Source organism: Pelodiscus sinensis, chromosome 4 (assembly GCF_052426305.1).
Source record: "Pelodiscus sinensis isolate ZL-2025 chromosome 4, ASM5242630v1, whole genome shotgun sequence".
Lineage (NCBI taxonomy): Eukaryota > Metazoa > Chordata > Testudines > Trionychidae > Pelodiscus > Pelodiscus sinensis.
The window spans coordinates 43,451,027-43,470,599 of record NC_143055.1 but is presented as its reverse complement, the minus strand read 5'-3'; the positions used below and the strand labels follow the sequence as shown (position 1 = coordinate 43,470,599).

Sequence of the window (19,573 nt, the reverse complement as noted above, 5' to 3'; positions counted from 1 at the left end):
TCTACACTTGCGGCTTCTTGCGCAAGGGTTCTTGTGCAAGAAAACATCCACACTGCCGTGTGAGAGCTGTGCTTTTGTGAAAGAGCGTCCATGGCAGTGTGGATGCTCTCTTGTGCAAGAAAGCTCTGTTGGCCATTTTAGCCATAGGGCTTGCTTGCCCAAGAAGTCCCTGCGGAGCATCTACACTACCCTCTTGCACAAGAGCTCCTGCACAAGAGGGCTTACACCTGTTAAAGAGCACACCTCTTGCGCAAGGAGCCCTCTCTTACCACACTGTACTGTACATTTCATTGCTCAAGTGCAGGCAGGCAGTGTAGACGCTCTGCAGATTCTTGCACAAGAACAGCCATACTTGCGCAATAACCCGCCAGTGTAGACAGCCTAAGATTTTAGTGGTGCACAGGTTTTGTTCTAGCAAACTGGTACAGCATCAACATTTAAGAAAGGTTGAAAATATTTAACAATGAGGGGGAGACGTTTGGACAAATATGGTGGGAAAGCTTTTCCCAAAATGGAGTGCCTGAACAAATTCTGCTTTGCAAAGGGGGAATTTTTCATCTGTTATCTTTAGCATGTGTGTCCTCAAAAGTTCTTAAGGGGATACTTTTTAAAAATATAAATCTAAGTAACAAGTGATTAATATTAAAAATTTAAAGTAAAACCCCCTGTATTTAAGAATCAGGCATAAGTAAACTTTGTTACAACTTATTAGGTAGATTCAAGTTTATAAAAGCTCAGAAATGGTTGTTTTTCACGCTCACTCATATTTTTAAACCTTCAGAACCACCCATCAGTGATTCATAAAATACTTAAACCATGAAGTAATATTGGAAAAACTTTCCAGCAGCATCATTCCTCAGATTGAGAAAACAGTTTAGTGTCTTTTCACAGCTGCATGATAGCCTTATGAGTAAGCTATTTTTATATTTCTGGTGTTCATATCAAATACTGTCATTTTAGTGAACACTCAGATTATTGCAATTAGCCAAAAACTACAGCAATGAATTTTCATGCAGATTTAAAACATAATTTATATCACTAATTCTAAAAAAGATAAGAATCTTTAATTGGAAATACAATGCAACAACTAGTGACAATTACTTCATTTCTTGGATGGTCATTTTTTAAATATTAATACCACAACCCTCCAATGCAATAGATCAAGGCCAGATCACGCAGTGAAGACCATGGAACAGGAAAGTTAGGAGGGTCCCAAATAAAAGCAATCATTCTTTTATGTTAATTAGTTGAGAATTAGGGACACAACCATTCTTGATTCTTTTAGACTGATCCACTCTTCTCTCGCTGGTTGGGCTGAAAGGGAAAATGGTGGAAGGACAGAATGTGAAGTGCTAATACAAAAATTTGAACATTTTAAGATTTCACACATTTCAAATTAACAAGTATTAGTCCCCACTAAATAAATAAATAATGGTGGAGATGGCACTCCCAGGAGAAGAAAAAAGTCACAACTGACACTGGCAAGATTTTCTTTCTTTAATTTAATACACTCTTCCTGATTTCACAATCAGTTTTATTTTACATAGACAAGCCATTTCTCTGTTTCCCCCTCTCATCATTCCTCTGCTCATCAAACCTGAATCTGTTTTGATACATTCCAAAGCTATCATTTTATGGAAACAAACTACTAGATGAATTAAAGTCACTTGTTTTACTAAGGGAGTAGAGTTACAGAAATATTAAATTCATTCATTATTCCACAATGTGGGATGCTATATTTCTGGAATTAATTGAACTTATGGAAAAGAGAATATTCCAATATGTAGGTGCCTTAAAGTAGGTCCATTTCCACCTTCAGATGATCTTTGTCTTCCTTTTTAATACTAAGTTCTTCAAGAAAAATTCACCTAATTTAAAATGAAAAATACCTAAATCAGTTTTAGGTGCTTTGGGGATTAAATAGAACAAATAAAGCAGTGTACATGTAGTCATAGTGTGTCCAATATACTAGAAAATCCAAACCTGAGAATTACAACATGAAGCTGGAAGCCAGGACTCCTGGTTGTCTTCCCTAACTCTGCTAGTCTGAAAGTCATTTAACATCTTTTATCTCAGCATATCAAACAATAAAATGGAACTGATCCCTATTTTAAACAGTACCATGAGACCCAAGTACTTCAAAAGGTGCTTTAGATTAAGCAGGAACAAAACCACACCTGGCTCTTTCTGCTGTCCATGCACAGCAAGCCAGGACCAGCTGCAATTTAGTACACTAAACTTTGTAAAAGAAAAATCAGTTATATAAAAATGACTTATTTCTAAGCCCTGAGTGAAGGCACGTGAGATGAAAGAGGGCATCTTTAAAACCCACTTTGCTCAGAAGCTATTGGCAAAAGCTGAAAATTATATAATGTTTTCAATAAATCCATTCCTGGAACTGTAAATGCAATACTAAATAATAGCTTGATCAAATATGCAGACTAACACGGCTACTCCTCTGAGACTTAAGTACCACTGTAATTGTTCAAGTAATAGCAACTATGATCAAACCCATTTGTTTAGATGAACTATAATAGGCAACACATTTACTGTGTAGAAAAACAAAGAACCACTAGTGCAAGCATCTGTAATTACTTTAAAATTTTATTTTAAAATTGTGCAGTACTTTACCTGCTTTATAGGAAGAGCGCACTAGAGGCCCACTAGCTGTGTAATGAAATCCGAGCTCATTTCCCACTTTTTCCCAGTGTTTAAACTTTTCAGGAGTAACATATTCCTCAACCTGAATGGAAAAAAGTAATTACACTCAGATGGTAATAACTTTGACATAAATGATTTATGTTAGTGAACAGGATGCTAACTCCACTTTCAGACAAAATGTGGCAAGATGAAACTTATTTTAGATTTTATACTTTTCACACTGTTCATCACCTATGAAGCCAGGCTTCATGAACTGGGCTTGTTTAGTCTGGAAAAAAGAAGATTAAGGGGGGGACATGATAGCAGTTTTCAAATATCTAAAAGGGTGTCACAAGGAGGAAGGAGAAAATTTGTTCCTCTTGGTTTCTGAGGACAGGACAAGGAGTAATGGGCTTAAAGTGCAGCAGGGGAGGTTTAGATTGGACATTAGGAAAAAATTCCTAACTGTCAGGGTGGTCAAATATTGGAATAAATTGCCAAGGGAGGTGGTGGAATCTTCCTCTCTGGAGATATTTAAGAACAGGTTAGATAGACATCTGTCAGGGATGGTGTAGACGGAGCTTGGTCCTGCCTTGAGGGCGGGGGGCTGGACTCGATGACCTCTCGAGGTCCCTTCCAGTCCTATGATTCTATGATCAGTAAGCAGGTATTTCTAACATGCAGCCCATTAACAGACCCACATTGAAAAGCTTAACTGTTGAGAAAAGGTAGATTGGGAGGAGCAAGAAAGGCTACCCAATCCAAGGGGTGTCCTCTTCAAACATCCATAGCTGGTATATAGTGAAAAGGTATGCAGATGGGTGCAAGATTTCATTCTACAAGGGAAGTGGTACACTGTTGCTATCAGGTGCAGGCCATAGTCTACTTCCCATTAATTCAAGGCCTTTGTACCTTTAGATGGCGTTTTGTTGGTTGCATGTATTGTCCTAAGGTCAAACAATCCACCGCTGCCTCACGTAATACTATAAAAAAGAAAAGCAGATGACAGAATCATGATTTATCATCAGTCTAAAAATCATCTTGCCTAAAATGTAGCTCTGAGTGCAAATCATTAAATAAGCGATTAAATTCTATCCTCCAATGCATAGCATCAGAGGGCATGATTGAAGCGCTAAAGATAAATTGCAGGACTTATGTATAATACCTTAAGGCTGTATCTACACTGGCATGAATTTCCGGAAATGCTTAAAACGGAATACTATTCCGTTTTCAGTTTTTCTGGAAAAGGAGCATCTACATTGGCAGGCTGCTTTTCCGGAAAAACCCTTTTTCCGGAAAAGGGCCTGTGGCCAATGTAGATGCACTTTTCCGGAAAAGAGCCCCAATCGCCATTTTTGCAATTGGGGCTTTTTTCCGGAAAAGACTACTGGGCTGTCTACACTGGCCCTTTTCCGGAACAGTGTTCCGGAATAAGGACTTATGCCCGAGCGGGAGCAGAATAGTTTTTCCAGAATAGCAGCTGATTTTGTACAGTAGAGCATCGTTGCTTTTCCAGAAATTCAAGGGCCAGTGTATACAGCTCGCAGCTTATTCCGGAAAAGCGGCTGATTTTCCGGAATAAGTGGCCCAGTGTAGACACAGCCTAGAAGTACAAAGTATTTTGTAAACAAAAATATACTAAAAACTGATTTCAAACGGTGTTAGTGCTTTCACTCTTTTACTGTCTTCTTCCGTGTGAATGTGGCTGATGTGTATCTGAGCGGGATCTGACATTTTTCCTGGTACTTCATTAGGATAGGCTAATTGACAAATCTGATAATCACTTACTTTCCCCATAGTTTCCACTAAGGAGCCTCTGCCCACACTGAATCATGAAGATGCAGCTTTCTATTTGATTTTTAATTGTATTTTTTAAAAATATTTCTCCCGGCTTGGTTCATTTTGCCTCCAATATCGCATATCTAGATGCCTTCCTGAAATCCCACTTCTTGCATGAGGTCTGCAAACCTGATTTCTCTCCTCAGAAGTATTAAAATAGTGATTTAAAAAAAAAAATTGACCTAGACTAAACATTTCCTGGTTGTATCAATAACATCACTTGTGTGCATATTACCTATTTATATTATCAGCTTTTGAAGTTTGACTTGCATCACACTTTTCACTCTTAATGATGTCCTATAATTAAATGTAGGAAAGAGAATCTCTTCTCTAACATACTACAGTTTACCTTTAATGTCCACATTCTACATTTTTGAGCTTTTATGTTGTACCTGCATTCATTATTTATTTCCTTTTGGATAAAAATGATGAATTATTAGCATATCTAGGCCAGACTTTCAATTTGGTATAGTCTGCAACTAGACACAAAAAGCAAATGCTTCATTTTACTCCATGATTACAAGAGGCTTGATGCTGAAATTATGCATACAACTCTAATGAACAAACCATAAATCGAAGGCAAATTACCAATATTTTTACAAGCTCCACATCCTTATAGGGATATGCTAGTTTTGATGCCTTGGGAAGCATATATTCCTTCCCTGCTAAGATATCAACATAGGGTGGAACTAATTTATAGCAAACTTGGATTCAGTGAAATTTAAGAAAAAAATCCACCCTTCTCCTACCTAGCTGCTGAAAGATGCTATTCAGTGCCATGAGCGTGGTTCTTTTGAGCCAAGGGAGGGTTGAGAAATCAGGTTCTGACCAGCTCCTTCTCACCTCCCTTTCTCAATGTCTGTCCTAGCTATTAAGGCTAGGTGCTGGATTTGGCCCAGAATGAAGTAGCATTAAAGGCATATGTTGTTTCCATGTGAACATCAATTACAGTTAACGTGAACAAGAAAATGGTTCTGCAAAGAAACTATAGGCAGTCCCCGACTTACGCGGATCTGACTTATGTCGGATCCGCAGTTACGAATGGGGCTTTTCTCGCCCCGGAGGACATGGACTGCGGGACCTCACGGTCCCGCTGCCCGTGTACTCCGGGGCGAGAAAAGCTGCTCTGCGTCTCCCTGGTCTGCAGACCAGGAAGACGCGGAGCGAAGACGGGGAGGGGCTCGGGCAGCTGGGCAGCCCAGGCGCGCCTGGGCTGTCCTGCCGCCGGCTTCCCCCGCAGCCCCAGCCCCTCCGTGGCTTTGCAAAGCCTCGGGGGAAGCCGGCGGTGGGACAGCCCAGGCACGCCTGGGCTGTCCCACTGCAGGCGTGCTCCAAGGCTTTGCTCCCCGTCTCCCTGCAGACCAGGGAGACAGGGAGCAAAGCCGCGGAGCACGCCCGCAGGGGGACAGCTCAAGCGCGCCCGGGCTGTCCCGCTGCGGGCGTGCTCCAAGGCTTTGCTCCCCGTCTCCCTGGTCTGACCAGCAGACCAGGGAGATGGGGAGCAAAGCGTCAGAGCATGCCAGCAGTGGGACAGCACGGCGCGCCTGGACTGTCCCGCTGCCTGCTTGCTCCGTGTCTCCCAGGTCAGCAGACCAGGGAGACGGAGCAAAGCCGTGGAGGATTTGGGCGTCCGGCCACCCCCGTCTCCCTGGTCTGCTGGGGGGGGGGGGAGGTACAGCTATTGCCCCCCCAAGCAGACCTGTCTTTTCTTGACTACCCCTGGGGTAGAGCAGCTGGGGGCTGCCGGGTTGGTCCCGCAGTGCCGCTCCGGACCAACCCGGCAGCACCCCAGCTGCTCTGCCCCAGGAGTCCTGATTCAGCCGCTGCTGGTCAGTTTCAGCAGCGGCTGAATCAGGACCTGAGGCAGAGCAGCTCGGGTGCTGCTGGGTTGCTCCAGTAGTGCCGAGGAGCCGCGCTACTGGAGCAACCCAGCAGCACCCCAGCTGCTCTGCCCCAGGCGTCCCAAGTCAGCCGCTGCTGAAACTGACCAGCGGCTGACCACAGGAAGCCCGAGGCAGAGTTGCTCTGCCCCAGGCTTCCTGGAATCAGCCGCTGATCAGTTTCAGCAGCAGCTGACTTGGGGACGCCTGGGTTTCTTAAGTTGAATCTGTATGTAAGTCAGAACTGGCGTCCAGATTCAGCCGGGGTTGAAACTGATCAGTTTCACCAGCGGCTGACGCCAGTTCCGACTTACATACAGATTCAAATTAAGAACAAACCTACAGTCCCTATTTTGTACATAACCCGGGGACTGCCTGTACTCCACTAGGCTGTGTCTAGACTGGCAAGTTTTTCGGCAAAATCAGCTGCTTTTGCGGAAAAGCTTGCCAGCTGTGTACACTGGCCGCTTGAATTTCCGCAAGAACACTGACTTCTTACTGTAAGAAATCAGTGCTTCTTACAGAAATACTATGCTGCTCCCGTTCGGGCAAAAGCCCTCTTGCGCAAATCATTTGTGCAAGAGAGCCGGTGTAGACAGCACAGTACTGTTTTGTGCAAAAAAGCCCCAATGGCTAAAATGGCGATTGCAGCTTTTTTGTGCAAAAGCGTGTCTAGATTGGCACAGACGCTTTTCCGCAAAAAGTGCTTTTTTTCCGTTAAAAGCATTTGCGGAAAATCACGCCAGTCTAGATGTACCCCTAGTGGTTAATACACACCATATTTTCCTGAGAGAGGGAGGAACAGGGCAATTGGATGAGTACGAGGGGGTGGTTTGCACACCAAAGAGGTGGGTTGCATCGTGCCGAATATGCTGAAGCAAGTGTGTTTTGGAGCAGGAGGCACTAAGTCTGAACTTTCATGCTTCCTGGAAACTACACTGATCAGCTGTAGGTAGACAGGCCTACAGTCTCCCCGTGCTGTGGAGCTGGGAGGAATTATATGAAATTCAACAATTTCATCCTATGCTGGGTTCTACTTACATTATATTAATCTTTATTTTTCTAAAAATTAAAGGTAAGTGCATATGTTTCAATAAGAAGGAATTGCAGATCAGGGAAGAGGAACAATAAGTGCATCAAAATGAAAAGAATTCTCCAAACAAAAAAAATCATTTATGCTACTTATAAAACAAATAAGTACAGTGACATAAATAGCCATTACAGATGCATATTTGAGATCCTGAAATGATTCTGAATGTTAAATCATATGAAGCCTGATCTAGCTCCCGCTAATGCAAGAGGTGGTGATGCACACTGTTTTCAATGGCAGCTCGATCAGACCCTTGGAACACTCTGAAGTTATTCCTGTCCATATGAAAAGAGTATGGACAACAGTTGTTGCAGAGTTTCAATTTTTAAGTTACACAAAATCTGTTTCCATAAAAAAATTAGAAAATATTTTTTCCCAACAGACCAACTTATATGCATTTGTGTCCATTTTAATTATGTTAAAATGCCCAAGCTTGCAATTATGTTCCAAAATTTTTATATATACATTATGCTTACATTTCATTGTTGAATATATTTGTTCATCTGTTTCGCCTAGGCCCAGCATAATAGATGTTTTAGAAATTATATCAGGTTGGACCTTCTTAGCATGCTTCAGAACTTGGAGGGATTGCTCAAAATTGGCCCGAGGATCACGTACTTTCCTTTAAAAATATTCATATTGACCATGGGAAGAAAAACACAGATACATGAGCTAAGGGACACGGAAACAATCACAAGTGCAAAAAACTCAGGGATCTGAAATTTTAGCAACTTTCTATGGTATATGTTCCTGCAAAACCAAAGCTTTCACTTAAAAAAAAATTCCATTACTTCTCTTATTATTGATACAACCAAAGTGCTGCTGGTTGGTGAACTCAGTTTTGCAGAATATTTTCTGCACTAACCAACAGGGGCCAGATTCTCAACCTCAGTTCCATCCCCCATTATTCCATAATGCAAAAGGAATATAATTGGGTCACCGCTGACTGGTTGAGAATTCATGTACTAGAGCTGCTGTAAGATTGACAGAGCTAGTGCTAATGCCATTCTTCACTTTACCCTGCCCGCTTTCTCCACTGTAGAAGTGTCAGGAAAGGGAAGAGGTATAATAGGGCAGAGAGGGCTAAGGAGGGGGGCAGAGGAAAGCACTAGTGCCCTATGAAAATTCTGGACAGGCATATGGTCCCTTGGGCTGGGATTGCCTGAGAATCAAGGAGTTGTAACTGGCTCTTTGACAACAGTACTCCCTGTGCTAAGTATATTTTGGTGTGGTACACAAAGGAATCTGGTTTAAAGATTAACAGAAGTGCTAAGACACTACAGTGGTAGGGCTCATGTAAGTATCTGCTTAAGCCCCAATCCTGCAAGCTGTTCTGTACAGAACTCCACTATTTAGATTGTAAGGTCTTTGGGGCAAGGATGGTCTTTTATCAAATGTCTGTATGGGTTCTAGCAGAGTGAGGCCCTGATGTTTGTTAGGGCCTCAATGCTCTACCATAATGCAAAAAAGAGTCAACAATAGTAAAGATGAAATTGTTTTGCCTGTGTTGGGAAACAGCCCTGACTGAGCTGTGTTTGAAGTCTACATGACAATTTAGTTAGAGCCATTTAAGAACTGTCTATGCTGGGAAGTTTTAGCGTACATTAACACAGGAAAATTTACGTATACATTAAAACCAGTTTGAGCTAATTCAGTTTACATAGTTTGACCAGCAGTATGAATATGGCCCAACCATATGTAAGCTGAATACAGCTGTAGACTTCAGAGTGTGATGATGTCACTTTGAATTTCCAAGTTATTAGGAAAAAAGGCCAGTATGTGGGCGTATGGAAAGTTGTACTGGAGACCCTCCTGGAAGAGAAAAGAACATTAGTCACTCAAAGAAATTGGGTTGGCTGAATCACTTTTTAAGGGGTATAAAACTTTTCATCTACTACTTTACTATAATAGGCAGTCCTCTGCTGGTAGAAATCATGTATAGCACCCATGGCTATCAAGGAAGGAAAGCAGATGATTCTGGAAATTTCACTGAGAAGTGTAACATAACTTTAATATGAAGACAATGGACTTGGCTCCCACTGATGGGACTGAGACATGGTGATGATAAAGAAATGTTGTGGGCTGTTGGCCAAATATTCAGTGTGTGACAAATAAAACTTCATTTTGAAAACATAATTCCATAGTCTTGCAGAATCTGAAGCAGAGCATAGGCCATTGCATCATGAATTTTATAATCACATTGCCCCACTTTTCCATACTAAATTAAAGGCTTTTAAATATTTTGGAAAGTTCCATAATAGATTTTAAATATCCTCAGGACAAGAAAGAAAACATATCTACTATTTAATTATTATATATAATAAATAATTATTATTATATTATATCATCATCTGAGATTTGGACATGCCACTGACACAGAGTATATGAGCCTAAAACAAACTAATCATATTACAGTTTATTGATTTAGATGACTCTCTATTCTGCCATCTTTGACAGTTTTATCAGAATTATAGAAAACCAACTTACCACACTAGTGCTCACTGTAATATTTCAGACCTGGCCTTGCAATGGGGTCTGTTATTACAAATGTCAGTGGAAATCTGCACAGGAATCTATACTAGTGGGGATTGTTATAGGTTGGAGGTTAATGGAAAATCTACAATGCTCACATGCCCTACAGAATAAGAGCAAAATACAGGCAGTCCCCGGGTTACGTACAAGATAGGGACTGTAGGTTTGTTCTTAAGTTGAATTTGTATGCAAGTCGGAACTGGTACATATTGTAGGGGAAACTCTAGCCAAACATTTCTCCAGAGCTCAGTTTTATTCTCCCACACCTCACTTCCCTCAGTCCTTTATTCTCAAGCTGAGATGTCTGCTGAGAAAAGCCGCTCCGCGTCTCCCTGGTCTGCTGGGGGGAGGGGGGATGCTAGCTTCGCGTCTCCCTGGTCTGCTGGGGGGAAGCAGCTAGTGCGGGGTTGCCTCACCCCGTTTGTAAGTAGGGATCCGATGTAAGTCGGATCCATGTAACCCGGGGACTGCCTGTATACTAAGCAGTACAAAAACTGAAATAGAACAAAACATTATTTGAATTTAGGGCAATCAACATAATTAATAATTATGCAGCCAGGTATATCTGAACACATATTTAAAACATGTATAGGGATTGGCTTACCACGTACATTTTCTTTCCTTCCAAAAAGAGGTTCAACGTGCATGTGAAAATGAAAATAACTATTTTTGTCTTAATGTAATTACATGTATCTTTCTTGTATACTATCTTTTGTACAAAATAGACCTCGCCTACCTTCTGTTAGAATAAGTATTTACCTTTCTTTTATAAATAAGCTTCTCATATGAAAATTTACTTAAAAATGTATGGTAGATAGAAGGTCTACTTTTTAATTTTTATCTTGAAATGTTATTTGATAATAAGATATGGAGGATTTTTACTATTTATAGCATTGTGATGTAGATACTACCAGTGAGTGGAGTTAAAAGGAAGTGTAGTTAAGGTTTAATGTTGTTCATCTAAATATTGCTTTCATAAGAATATTACAGAATACTTCCTAATTATATATGCCCTATTATTTATTTATATACCTATATCACCTCTAATCACCTCTGTAACTCTGAAACAGTTTCCACATTATGGGCGTATACATCTAGTCCAGATAAGGCAACTTTCTCCACTGCTTTAAGGTCCCCTCGAAAATCAGGGGTTAAACATTCTACTAGAATTTTTGAATTCCTGAAAAACAAAGAATGAAAAATGAACTTACTTGTCATATTTCTATTATTGGTGTTCAAATATTTCAGTAATATGATATTAAAATATCACATTATTTTAAAAGTTTTAAGACATCAAAATTCAGTATTTTTTAAAACAAATAACTTTAAATTGACAAAATAAAGTTAAGTCAAGTTAAACATCTAAAACAACGGAGCTGTGAAAATACTTGATAGTTAATTTTTATTCAAAACATAATATAGGTACAACAACTGCTTTGAACTAGTGCAAGAAATAAAATGAATTCCAAGTCAAGCTGTGGGAATGAAATCTACAATCTTCTAACAAAGATGCAAGCATGTGCTAAAATAATATGCTGGCACCAATGCATAAAGTGAAAAGTAGTAGGAGGTGTTCATGGGAAAGTATAAAGGTGAAATCAGGGATGCCAAAAGCAGCTCCTTGGAAAAAATGGCAAAGCTGAGAGGTCAGAGCTGGAAAATAAATCCGATTATCTTTGGAACGCAGTTACAACAGTTTTTTTCTTTTCCCAAATCCATTAATACTGCGCTAGAACCCTACCATTGAAATATAAACATCCACAAACAATTGGTAGATGTTTCCCACTTGTCTAAATATGTGGTCCAAAGAAACAGTTTAGTGTTTAATTTTAAAAGGCATCTGGGATAAATTTAAATTAATCAGGAGAACATTCTTACCTATCCATTTAATCTAACTTGTCAGTGATTACACAAGTATGGATGAAAAATCAAAGAGTTCACAGATAGGACTGCCATTTATTATATTTTTGTACACCAAACAGCACAATGGAGTTCAAACTGCTTTTGGCCTCTTACTACTACAACAACGTACAGTAAATGCTGAATAATAACAAATAGTAACAAATTAATAACCTACCTTTCCTTCAAATGTAATACAGTTTTTGCAAAGTGTTCTGCTCCACCATCAGGCATATCTAGAAACAATTCAATGCTTTGGTATTTTTACATTCAAGAAAAATACTTACTTTTGCGTAATTCTTTGTGGCTTTGAGTCTAATTACACAAATGTAAAGTAATTGCAAGTTAAAGTTGAGATTCCATCCTTAACTTACCACTTATGTTCAAATCAGGGGTGAGGAACCTCAAGCCTAAGGGCCATGGAGACTCATGGATCCTCTGTATTGCTGGTACTCCAGCTCCCCTGTCACCCACCCACAGGGCTGCAGCATACAAAATCTACTAGCCTGAGCAGCCCCAAGGCTCTAGTGTGTGAGAGGAATGTGAGGAGTGTCTTTCTCCTTCTCAGACAGGGGCTTCTCACTTTGCTTCTCACTTGTGTGTGGCCCCTGACTGATTTTTCTATGGGTCAGTGGCCCCTGACCCAAAAAAGATTCCCCACCTCTGGCCTAAATCATGCACTATGTATGCTACCATACACTTAGCTATACCCAAAGTAAGTATGGTTAGACAGAATCTGAATCTTAATTCTAAGTTACTCTGCTTATTAGAATTTGCCTTAGGCCCTTGAACCTTAGCACAGCTCTATATGGTTTTGAGGGGTGCCAATTTTCTACTGACGGGGATGTGTTAAAACCCGCTTCTTTGCCCTGGGTTTGCCCCAGGCTCCACCATCACTCCACCCTTTCCTGTCCAACCCCCACTCCACCCCTTGCACCAAGCCCTTACTTTGAGCAAACCCTGCCCTCGCTCCCACCTCCTTCCCCACAGGAGCTCCTGCATGCCACAGAACAGTTGATCTATGTGCTGGGAGGGACGTGAAGATATTCACAGAGGGGCTGGCAATAAGTGCTCAACACCCACCATTTTTTCCCGTGGGTGCTACAGTCCCAGAGTACCCACCGAGTTGACACCAATGATTATAGTTTAATTTATTTTTAATCCCGCAGAAATAGTTTAAGAAAAAGAGAAATATTTACAATAAGAAATTGTCTCTGGTCTTTTATTGAAAGCTTCTGTTGGAAGCTAAGCTATTGATCTTTCAATAGAAGACAAGACACTCTTTTTCTGATACGGTCCTTACACCAAGAGAGCAACAGCACAAATGAACCATCACAACCTTTGTGAAAAGGTAATGATATTTTTTAAAATTTAGCCTTCATTTAAATAGACTGAATCAGTTCCAATAGAAACCAACATTAACAAGTTACATAATTGTATATCTTCTGTGTGTATTTCACCAGCATAAGAAGTAAAGATTAATCAGGAAGAGCATTTTGTAAGCTCTGCAAAGTTTCTGTGTCATTCATTCCTTTCATCAGTCATATAAAAGTTTAAACCATATACCTCTAATAACCCAAATTGACTAAGGACTCTAAAATGTTTGCATAGTGTATATGGTAGTTTACATGGAAAACACTACTGATACCATACTAACCATCTCTGTCCACAGATGTCAATACAACATAATCCAAGCCCCATTCAGCAATAGCTTTTGCTGTATTGTAGGGTTCATTAAGGTCCAATGGAGGTGGATTTTTTGCTGTCTTTACTGAACAAAATCTGCAACCTCTTGTACATGTGTCACCCATCAACTGAAATAAGAAAAGATTATGTTAACTTTATATTTTTAAACTTTGTATTATTCAGTCAAGAAACTACTGAATGTGCTATTTCAAAGACTCTCTTGTTGAAAACCAAAGAAGAGATAAACTTTAACATAATATACTTATACTTATGTGCACTTTAACATAATATACTTATGTCACTATGCTGGAGATTTTTGTTTACCCAAATTTTCTAACAATAGAACATATTTCCTACTGTAAAAAGTGGTTTGACTTACCATTATAGTGGCAGTGGCAGTAGCATACTCACCCCCTCCCCAGCACTCTCCAATGTTGGGACAACGTGCTTCCTCGCACACCTATAATTCAAATGTCATTAATAATAATAAATGACATTTCTATAACACCTTCCATCAATGAAATTTAGTCTCACTTCTGAGACAGGTAATGAAATTATGATGAGGAAACTAAATCATAGACAGTTTAAGTGCGATGCTCCAGTCAGTGGCAGAGCTGGGAAGAGAACATACTTCACTTGACTCCACTCTTATGTCTTACCCATAATACCATTTGTCCTCTAAGTTATACAATTCCCTGAACTCTGTTCATAAAAATGACTCTCAGTATTCACACTCTAAACTGAATCAATTATGCACATTTTAGATCTAATAAAAAGTTCATAAAAATTCACAAGATCTACAATAAATTAAAGAACAATCTTATCCATATAAGCCACAAAATGTATAAGTAATGCACAAACTCTCTGCTGCTCCTGTACAATGGTGCAAATTTCACACCATGAAAACAATGCTTTCTTCCTAGATGAAAACTTGTCAGGCATTAGACTTACTGTATGAAGATTTAAATTTCTTAGTGTATTCTTCAGTTTATTATAGTTCTTTCCTATGGGAATCTCAGTTTTTAGCCATGGAGGAAGTCGCAGTCTAAATGATATCAAGCAAATGTAAGTATTAATAAATTTCCTACATGTAATCATTTAACTCCATAGATCTACTTTACTTTTTGTTACAGTTGCTGGGTATAAGAGATTATTTGAAGCTGATCATGACTCACAAATGAGTTTAATGTTTTGTTAAAAGTACCATATTTCTCAGTTCCACACTCATTTTATTAGCCTGATCACCAACTCTGCTGCCACGCTATATATGGCAATTCAGACTTTGGCAATAAAATTACATAGCTATTAAAAACTCTGAATAACTACAGCTTTTGAATTTAATCTTCATGAATCTGTCTACATACAGAAACAAACCCAACAATATATCAAAAACAAAAATTGGGCATTTTATCCCTCTGATACATATTTATAACATGCTACTGTTCATGGCACAGACACTCCAATGCCTTCAAGATATGTTGGTGGCTATTTCACCAGAGGAATCATAGCTACTACTGTCCATCTAGAATACTATTTAAAGTGCATTTTTCAAAGTACATAACCAATACAGTATTGACAGCTAAAATCTTTTGGACAGTGCCATAGAGTGGGACATATTCTGCCCTTTCTTACACAGGTGTAACTTCCCTGACCCTCATAGAGTTTCACGGGTGTAAATGGAAGCAAACTTTGCCTATGTAATTTTCTTTACAATATTGGGGGCCTAGGTTTAATTGCAGAATCTTTATTGTTGGAGACGCATGAACCAGAAAGAACCCAGCTTGTCTTTAAGATTTCAGACTGACTTTGTGTAGCTGGAAGTCCCTAAAAATAATCTATTTAACTTGAAAAATGGACATATTTGATCTCGAAATATTTGACACACTAAACATAGCGCTCCAAAATGTCATTTTTATCATCACTCTTTCAGATTAGAACTAAATTTTATAGAATAACACAGATTGTCATAATAATACATGGGTTTGTATAAAAGATGGATGCCTATAATTCCATAATGTATTATTTAGTGCACTAAAGCAATTAGCAGCTAATATGAACATGTCCCAACACAAGGACTACAGATACTACATTAAATTAGGGCAAAACTTACACCAGGGCTGATTATATTACTTCTGAATGAGACTTTATGTTACTACTGACTTTACACAGAGTGGTTGTTACTGAACACTACTAAATTACTTATTAATAAACCACATACAACTGTGGTGCAACTTCCTTTTTACCATGAATACATTCAGGAATAGGTTAAAAAAAATCAAACTTGCCAAAATCATAAGTGATTTATTTAGATCTGTGAACCTTCAGTATTATTTTATTCATCAAGTAAGTGATTCCTTCCCCAGCTATAATTAAAACAGAGCTATGTAGGTGGTATTTTAGGTATTAGGGTTTTTTACTTGTATTTATAACAGTTAATCTTATCAATTGTGTTAAAATTACTATTAGCTGTCTTATCTACACGTGTTGTGCTTAAAGAGGTCATATAAGAACTAATACTTTCCCCTCTTCAAATGACCGTTCCTTCTAAAATGAAGTATGAAGTAGCCATTCCGGTACTACACAAATTGATAAAAACAATATGGTACATGAAGGTATTTGTATACTGTAGAGTACCCAGAAATATCAAGTACAGTAAACTTCCGATAATCCGGCACCTTTGGGACCCAGGGGGTGCCGGATTATCAGATATGCCGGACTATCGGAAGTGGGGGTTATGAGGGCTCTAGGGTGGTGTGGGGGGGATATCACTCCAAACCCCTCATAGCACCCCCTTCCGATAGTCCAGCTCTGCCCCAGGCATCCCCGATTCAGCCGCTGCTGGTCAGCAACTGAACCTCAGTTGCTCTTGGGGACACCTGGGGCAGAGCAACTGGGGTGCTGCCGGGTTGGTCCCACAGCGCCAAGGGGCGGCACTACCGGACCAACCCGGCAGCACCCCAGCTGCTCTGCCTCAGGCATCCCCAAGTCAGCCGCTGCTGAAACTGACCAGCGGCTGACTCCGGGAAGCCCGGGGCAGAGCAGCTCTGCCTTGGACTTCCTGGAGTCAGCCGCTGGTCAGTTTCAGCGGCGGCTGAATCCGGGACGCCTGGGGCAGAGCAGCTGGGGTGCTGCCGGGTTAGTCCCACAGCGCTGAGGGGCAGCACTACGGGACCTACCGGCAGCACTCCAACTGCTCTGCCCCCGGCTTCCCCGATTCAGCCACTGGTCAGTTTCAGCAGCGGCTGAATCGGGGAAGCCGGGGGCAGAGCAGCTCCAGTGGTCCGGCTGCCCAGAGTACTTCCGGGTTCCTGATGGTGCCGGACCATCAGGAGTGCCGGACCATCAGATGCCGGACCAATGGAGTTTTACTGTAGTAAACAAAGTATGATACTACATTAGAGTAGAGTATAATTACTTAAAACTATAATTACCTTTCTCCCTTCTGGCGTTTCAGATTGCCTTTATACTCAGCCCACATGCTCTTGTCTGAAAAATCCCCAGATACAAAGTCTTGCAAATCAGGTCCATCTTGCAGAAATTCCTTCTTTTCATCTGGCAAAGAACCTGATGCTCTGTACTGGCTGCACAAATGGCTTCCACATACCTAAACAAAGCAGAACTGTATTATCTATTTAATTATAAATGTGCTATATGTATTGGATATATGCTGGTGTACATCTCTTGAGAGGTGAAAGGACTTATTTTAGCTTCATACAGAAGCTAAAAAGTTAACAATTTACTTGAAGCATGTAAATAAATAACAGGAAAGATTTCAAAAACAACAATAGACTAGTAGCACCTTACAGACTAATAAAACATGTAGATGGTATCATGAGCTTTCGTGGGCACAGCTCACTTCTTCAGAAGACAGGAGTGTTAAAAGTCCAGATCCAAGAATAAATAAGGGAAGGCGGAGGGGGGGAAGAGAAGGAAAAGGAGGGGAGGAAGAAAAAAGAGAGACAGTGAGTAGATAAGCTTCAGAGCGGTAGCCGAGTTAGTCTGTACAGGAAAAACTTAAAAAACAACAAATAGTCTAGTAGCACCTTAAAGACTAACTAGTTGTACCTACTTGTACAACACTCCTGTCATCTGAAGAAGTGGGCCATGCCCACAAAAGCTCATGATACCATCTACATGTTTGTTAGTCTGTAAGGTGCTACTAGTCTGAAGTAAATAACAGTTCATGATGGGCAGGCACTGGAGGAAGAGCAAGCTGTCCATCCTAAAATTTAAGATAATAAATTATTACTGCCTAATTATTTAGAACTACTGTGGAAGATTTATTTTCACAATTTAAATCTAAGTTCCATCTTTGGAAGTTTGTGCTCAGCTCTCCTCGATTTAAATGGGAGCTACGAGCACATACCCAATAGCAGAACTTTTGCTCATTTTCGAGTACAATCATTTGAAAATCCAGAACAGGCAATAGGAACTCCAAACAGCAGATGGAGACTGGAAAATAACATTTCCTGGTCTCATTCCCTATAAAGGATGCAGCAAAGCCCTTAAGTTTCAAGAAGTGGAAAATCAAAACAAGGGAAGAAGCTGAACATGTAAATGTGAACAAAGCAATAAGCAATAAAGTGGTGTCTCTGTCAGCACTGCTTCCTGCAGCTCCCTTTGGCCAGCAATGGCAATGTGCGGCCAAGAGGAGCTGCTAGCAGCTATAGCTGCGGACTCAAAGGTAAATAAAGCATCTGGCAGCCTGCCAGGGTCTAGCCCTGCTGAACCTCGTCCAGCCTGCAGGCCGTTTATTGCACAGAGTCTGGGGTCAGCTCCGTGCGGCACTACTTGGTATTCAAAGGGGCAGCGCTGCATGGACTCTGGGGTCAGCTCCATGCGGTGCTGCTTTGAAACACTGAGGTGACATTTCAAAGGGGTAGTGCCACATAGCTGAGCCTGGGATCAGCTGTGCAGCGCTGCCCCTTTGAAACACCACCGGAGCATTTGTGTAGAGCCCAGGGTCAGCTGGAGACTCCCCAGTTGACCTGGGCTCTGAGTGGCATTTCAAAGTGGCAGCACAGCATGGAGCTCAGAGTCAGCAGGGGACTCTGAGTCCCTCCTTACCCCAGGCTCCATGAGGATGCTCCTGTTTTGAAATGCACAAAACCGCTGGTGGGGACTCTTGTACATTTCAAGCTAGCACCTGCATGCAGCCTGGAGTCAGCGGGACTTCCTGCTGGTCCTGGGGCTGCATGTGGAGTTCCACATTCCCAAAATGTAAATCAACTACTCAACTAGTAAATTACTTAATATTTAACATCGTTACTCCTCCTGGCATCTCAAAGCAGAGTTCAGCTGCAGGCATAGCGTGGGAGAGTCCTGCCATTACTGCTACTCTTCCCTCTCCACAACTGAGCTCTCACACACCACGGAGGATGCAGAAGAAACACAAAGCAGCAGTGTCGCAGTCAAAATTCTTCTTCTCAGCTCCCTGTAACTTGAACAATCTAATTCCCATTTTTTTTCTTTTTACCCCTCCCTTATTCGATCTGGGCTTTTAATGCTCCACTCATCTGGAGAAATGGGTTGTGCCCACGAAAGCACAGGGACAGGAACCCAGCCACTCGGTGCAGAGCCACGCCCGGTAGCAGGAGGGCTCGGTCTCAGGGGGACGAGACGCGGCTACTAGCCAGGCGAAGCTACAGCCACCAGGCAGGGCGGGGGCGATGCACGGAGCCGCGGGGCGAGCGGGGAAGACCCGGCCGAGGGGCGGCAGCTGCCTGGACCGGGCCACTCTCCAGCTCACTCACCCGCCCCTGGGGCCCCAGCAACAGCAGCCTCAGGCTCGTCATGGCGGCGGCGCCACAGCAGCGGCCGCGCGGGAGCAGCGCCATGACCCCTGGGCGGGGAGGCGCCGCGGCCTCGGCCGCTCGCTTTCTGTCCCCCTCCGAGCCCTGAAGAGCCGTCCCGATCGATTTGTTCGGAACTCACCGGATCTGCCTGCCCCCATGCCCTTTTTGCGCGGGCCTTGATGCGCTCGGCGGTCGATCGCTTCTGTCTCGGA

General features: G+C 41.5%; 1 protein-coding gene across 3 annotated transcripts; it reads right to left on the bottom strand.

The window, feature by feature from the left end:
- Positions 1–1,483: 1,483 nt before the first annotated feature.
- Positions 1,484–19,534, bottom strand: LIAS (lipoic acid synthetase). 3 transcript variants are annotated; one of them, XM_075930572.2, is made up of 12 exons: positions 19,444–19,534; positions 19,320–19,408; positions 16,998–17,170; positions 14,518–14,611; positions 13,946–14,026; positions 13,538–13,694; positions 12,059–12,116; positions 11,033–11,161; positions 7,926–8,071; positions 3,553–3,623; positions 2,632–2,743; positions 1,484–1,868 (listed from the first exon to the last, which is right to left on the bottom strand). In XM_075930572.2, exons 1-12 carry the CDS (start codon positions 19,517–19,519, stop codon positions 1,816–1,818), a joined length of 1,239 nt encoding a protein of 412 aa, XP_075786687.2. In that variant the 5' UTR covers positions 19,520–19,534; the 3' UTR covers positions 1,484–1,815. The 3 variants fall into 3 exon arrangements, with proteins under 3 accessions (XP_075786687.2, XP_075786685.2, XP_075786686.2); XM_075930570.2 differs by having other exon boundaries at positions 19,320–19,510; XM_075930571.2 differs by lacking the exons at positions 1,484–1,868; positions 2,632–2,743; positions 3,553–3,623; positions 7,926–8,071 and adding an exon at positions 8,078–9,261 and having other exon boundaries at positions 19,320–19,513.
- Positions 19,535–19,573: the final 39 nt, after the last annotated feature.